General features: G+C 36.7%; 1 protein-coding gene across 1 annotated transcript; it reads left to right on the top strand.

Annotated features, from left to right (window-relative positions):
• Window positions 1-587: 587 nt before the first annotated feature.
• On the top strand, window positions 588-5,305 carry LOC139900443 (probable leucine-rich repeat receptor-like protein kinase At1g68400). The gene is made up of 4 exons (XM_071883215.1): window positions 588-1,812; window positions 2,632-3,261; window positions 4,515-4,821; window positions 4,915-5,305. The coding sequence occupies exons 1-4, from the start codon at window positions 588-590 to the stop codon at window positions 5,303-5,305; spliced, it is 2,553 nt and encodes an 850-aa protein (XP_071739316.1).
• Window positions 5,306-5,610: the final 305 nt, after the last annotated feature.

Below are 5,610 nucleotides of genomic sequence, written 5' to 3'. Positions count from 1 at the left end.
ATAACACATAGCTATGTTTTTAGAACTAGGATATGGTAAAATAATATGGATTAATCTTGAATCGTGTGAAACACTTCGCCATGAAGTATTTCCACTATATTAAGCTTCGGTTTATAGATAATTCTAACTGGGATTAGACAAGATTTCAATTCGTTTTCATGCAAGAAGGAATCGAATAAGAATATCAGAGTGCTTTGCTAAGCAACTAACCATTTTCTGAATGGAAAACCTATTAGTTAAACATGAAAGGGCGCAATTAAAGGTTACAACCCTTCGTTTTTGGCTGGAAAATCGCGCTGCCCCTTGGACCCCGCCAATTTTATAGTCAACTTTTACATACGTGTACTTTACACTCTCTAAACTCGTTGTTAATTATAACTAGACGACTCTTATCTTCAAGTATATTTCAATTACTTAAAATAATCATTAGATGAAACTATTTGAATAATAGTTGAAAGGAAATATATGAGGTTTATAGTTTATACCTTTATAATCAAAAGAAAAAAAGAAGCCATATATAATTCATAATGTTTGTGAACCAATAAAAAAGAACATAAAACACCAACACACTCACAAACTTGCCAAAAATGGCACTACCATCGCATCTCCGTTCCACCACCATATTACTCTTCCTCCACCTGACTCTCCTCCATGCTGCCACCCACCTCGATCTCGCCGCGTTACTCGCATTCAAAACAACCTCGGACACTTCAAACAAACTCACTTCATGGACCACCAACACATCAAACCCATGTCACACCACCCCTCCCTTCCACGGTGTCACATGTCTTCACAACCGAGTCACCATGCTTGTACTCGAACGACTCGACCTACACGGCCCGTTCGACTCACTAACTTCACTCGTTAAACTCCGTGTCCTCTCTCTCAAATATAACCAACTTACCGGCCCCATTCCTAATCTCTCTAATCTCACTTCTTTAAAACTTGTTTTTCTGTCGCATAATAATTTTTCCGGCCATTTTCCATCACCGTTACCGTCGCTATACCGTTTAGATTTATCGTATAATAACATTTCAGGTAATATACCCGTTACCGTTAACAGTTTGAATAACTTGCTAACTTTACGTCTAGAAGAAAATAATTTTTCAGGTTATATTAGCTTTTTAAATTTAACGAGTTTAAATGATTTTAATATTTCTAAAAATAATGTTTCCGGGGAAATACCTGATAGCCTGTCACGTTTCCCGGAAACAGTTTTTTCAAATAATCCATTTTTATGCGATATCCGTAGAAGTAAATGTGGGACGCGGCCTATAGTACCATCAACGGCTGCGGTTCCAGAGGAAAATAAAGAAGGAAGTAGTGGTGGAAAAATTAGTAAAATCGCGGTGATAGCGATAATAATAGGAGATGTTTTGGTGTTATTGTTAGTTTCGTTGCTTTTGTATTGTTACTTTGCGGGTAAAACTGTTGAGAAGAATGTTGTAGAAGGTGAAAAGAAGGTGGTGTATCGAAATTCGGATGAAAAGGGTAGAATGGTGTTTTTGGATGGTGGGAGGAGGTTTGAATTAGACGATTTGTTGAGGGCGTCGGCCGAAACGTTGGGGAGAGGTGGGTTGGGGACGGCATATAAGGCGGTGTTGGATGATGGTGGTGTGGTCGTGGTGAAGAGGTTGAAGGAGGTGGTTGTTGGTGGTGGTGGTAAGAAAGAGTTTGAAGAAAAGATGGATGTATTGGGGAGGTTAAAGCATGATAATATTGTGAGTTTGAAGGCTTATTATTTTGCTAAAGATGAGAAGTTGTTGGTTTATGATTATATGAGTAATGGTAACTTGTTTTGGCTTCTTCATGGTATGTTAATTCTTCCCCTTCATAATTTTGATCCTATTCTGAAGTGATATAAACCATTGATGATGGTGTATTATGATTATGTTATAATTAAAATGATTTGAACTAGTCATGTATATAAAAAGTGACCATAAGATAAAATGAGTAAATAAATAAAGTTTTTCCTGTTTAGATTACCTGAAATGAAAAGAAGTTATTCCGTGTTCGTTTATGGCCTGATTATAAAATAACTTTCATATAAAAATATTGAAATGTGTATATAAAGAAATCATATTATGATAAGTTTATTAAGAAGGAAAATGAACGGTTTGTCCTTGTTACATAGTTGTTCATGATGGTGAATTTTATTTTTGTTGTTATTATGTAGTTTTTTCAATTTTTATTATTTAAATGTTGTATTATATATGTGGATGTTGAATAGAAGCTTTAAGACAAAAGTAGAGATATGTTAAGATGGTCCAAGATGTAGCAAGATAAAAAGAAAAAGTTATAAGAAAAATAAAAGTCAGAAGTAGTTAATCAAAGTAGTTTGAGAAATAAATGAACATACCAAAAGGACATGTAACCCAATGATCATATCTGTTTTATATTTTATTATATTTATATAAAAATAAAATAAAAAATGTAACAGATTATATATGTTCAACAAGCACTGCGACACAGTTTCTATAAGCAATCCAAATAAAAGTAACAATGTAACATACTTGATCATTATGAATCCAGTGTGAAAAATGAAATATACACATACTAGTCACTATTAACATTTATTTACTAATAAAACTGTATTTAATTAATGGTTGTTTTGTGTTATTTATGAAATAGGAAACAGAGGACCAGGAAGAACACCATTAGACTGGTCAACAAGATTGAAGATTGCAGCCGGAGCAGCCACAGGTCTAGCATTTATTCATAATTCCGGCAAGCTCACTCATGGCAACATCAAATCGACAAACATTCTCCTCGATAATTCAGGCAATGCACGGGTCTCCGATTTTAGCCTCTCCGCCATCACCCCTCCATCTGCCGCCCAACGCTCCGCTGGCTACCGTGCACCTGAACTATCATCGACAACCAACAATCGCAAAATTACTCAAAAATCGGACGTGTACTCGTTTGGAGTCCTACTAATGGAGCTTCTCACCGGAAAATGCCCGTCCACGATGGAAAACGATGGTGGGGTCGTGGACTTGCCGCAGTGGGTCCGGTCGGTGGTGAGAGAAGAATGGACGGCGGAAGTGTTTGATTTGGAGTTGATGAGTTACAAAGATATCGAAGAAGAAATGGTGGTGTTGTTAAACATTGCAATTTCTTGCACCGTAAGCGGGCCTAATCAACGCCCAGTAATGGACCATGTCGTGAAAATGATTCACGACATACAAGGAGTTGAGGTGTCGCCAAGGAGCGATACACTCAACTTAGACATTGACTCGCCTTCTGTTATAGCGACGACGAGTTAGTGAATAATGTTATTGATAACGTATGGGATGATTCGCTTTTAAATATATATATATTTTTTTTGTTATAAGGTGATATAATGTAAGTATGCATTTTGATTACATCATAGTCTTGTTGATTTACTGTAAATCTTAAGTCAGCTCTTTTATTTATGAGAGTTTTGTCATGCTTCAGTTATTTATTTTGGAGTAGTTTCTAAACAAGTGCAAAGAGTATTCATGTGGTACCAATGCTAATGTTGTTTAAACTTATAGTAGAATTGGGCAACTTAATTAGCCTTCATGATGTAAACCCGAGTCCAATGAAATTGGATATCGGCCCACTTGCCCTGATGGTCGTTTTCTTGAATTTTATTATTATATTATATTATTATACCTACATACTAATTTCCAAACCAGGCTACTATTCCCTCACTATTCATCGAAAGCGTTGTGCTTTAATGACTTGTACGTTGTGCAGAAGGAAGTTGTACCCACACGTACTGCAGTATTGATCCACAGTAAAAAAAATTTTATTTTTTTTAAAATTGTCCCTCTCATTCTCCCCTAAAATTTTTACTAAAGGACTGCATAAGAACGTTGGCCCGTTTTTTTAACCTAATTTTCTTCAAAAAACAAGACGACAAATACTTTTTTTTCCCATTCTTTTTCCCTACGATTTTCCTACACTTTCGCCAACAACGACTCCATCACATTGCCCAAAAATGTCTACAAAACGGAACGGCAACGCGCGCCCCAAACACTAGTTACCAACTAATTAATCAGTTGAAGAATATATTGGCATCTTAATGTTTGTTAGCTCATCAACTTTATTATGCTAGTACATAGTGATAGTGTGATAAAATAATTAAAATTTTCAATTATATATAACTATTGACTATTGATTGACTACGTTAAATTGAACTATTGTAGTTGTACATAAGGGCGATTCTAAGCATGTCTTGTGAGGTCCTTGACCCTGCTACCTTGAAAATGTTTTATAAAATGTACTTGTATATTTCAATTTGTATGAGTTATATAGAACACCTTTTAAAATTTATAATTTTTTTTAAGGTAAACAAACACTAAAGTATCCTTTAATTGTAATTAGCTTTGATTTTTTTTTTTGTTGACCCTATTGTATTTGGATTCTGAATTCGCCACTGATAATGCTTGTTTTCACTCTTTAGGTGGTAATATCTGAAGATGCGGCTATTTTTGGTTGTCAATCATGTTTGTGAAGTAAATCAAAAGTTAATACAAACTTTCCAGTATCTTTTTCCTATCACCCTAACCAATCCTACATCACTCCGGTCTACTCCATCTTCTCCGGCCAGGCTCTGGCTGAGGATGGTATGACCCACATGTCGAAGCCATATGGCTTTTCGCCTTCTAAGTCGTGTGATAATCGTGTAACTTCGTTTTTGATTTTCAACTTCCCGGAGTCATGGACCCGGGTCGATTGTCAAAGAGTTTTCGAAAAATATGGTGCTCTTAAAGATGTGTACTTTGCTCGGAAGAGACTGTCGAGTGGTCATCGTTTTGGCTATGTCCGATTTGAAGGAATTACCGAAATCGAGTCTTTTTCCAAAGTCTTGAATTCCATACAAGTTAACGGGAGATGAATTCGAGCCTACAAAGCTTTGGAAAAGAAAGGTGCTCTTCATTGTAGTGTTCGAGAGAAGGCTGCTGTATTTCATCCCTTTTGCAGCAATCATGAAAACATCCCGAATATTGATGGATTCGAGGACTTTCCTCCGGCACCTTGGAATCAAAATCAGAACCGAGGTCAGAATCAAGGTCAGAATAATTCATTTAAATGGGGAGACAAAAGCTTTACAGATGCTATTGATACTAATAAATCCAATAAGCTTCAATTTCCTGCCAACAATCATATTGAAATTAAGGTTGGTGGAAAAAGACACGAATTCAATTTACCTGACTCGGTGAGCAACCACAACCTCGTTTTTAGCTTTAACTGTGATCGTGGGCGAAGAAGCATCGATGAAATCCCATGGCATCTCCAGTGTGGGAAATATGAGATCGTCGAGTGTGGGGGATGAATTCTTCTCCCAATCGGTGTCAGGTGTGTTGAAAAAGAATATGTCGAGTGTGGATGTAAATCTTGAAACCTGCGATGCTAATGAACAAGATAATGATGGTGACGGGTTAATTAACAGCGTGGGTGTGAAGCTCGGTACCTGTGATGAAGTCATAAACGAAAAGGATGCTGTTGAACAGGCTAATTGGGAGTCTACAGATGTCGCTGAAGATGTTGAAGAAGGTGAAAATAGTTCCAGATTCGGCCGATGATATTCCGGTTACCTTCATACGGGATCCGATCTCAGATGCAAAGCTAGTGTCGGAC

This window comes from Rutidosis leptorrhynchoides, chromosome 3, assembly GCF_046630445.1.
Source record: "Rutidosis leptorrhynchoides isolate AG116_Rl617_1_P2 chromosome 3, CSIRO_AGI_Rlap_v1, whole genome shotgun sequence".
NCBI classification, from domain to species: domain Eukaryota; kingdom Viridiplantae; phylum Streptophyta; class Magnoliopsida; order Asterales; family Asteraceae; genus Rutidosis; species Rutidosis leptorrhynchoides.
The sequence above is the reverse complement of the archived record's forward strand: the minus strand, read 5'-3'. Positions and strand labels throughout refer to the sequence as shown.

Excerpts from the sequence above, each read along its gene's own strand:
- LOC139900443 (XM_071883215.1), top strand. The coding sequence starts at position 588 with ATGGCACTACCATCGCATCTCCGTTCCACCACCATATTACTCTTCCTC. Across the intron at positions 1,813-2,631 it reads CTTGTTTTGGCTTCTTCATG|GAAACAGAGGACCAGGAAGA; the intron begins GTATGTTAATTC and ends TTTATGAAATAG. Across the intron at positions 3,262-4,514 it reads TTCTGTTATAGCGACGACGA|TATCTTTTTCCTATCACCCT; the intron begins GTTAGTGAATAA and ends CAAACTTTCCAG.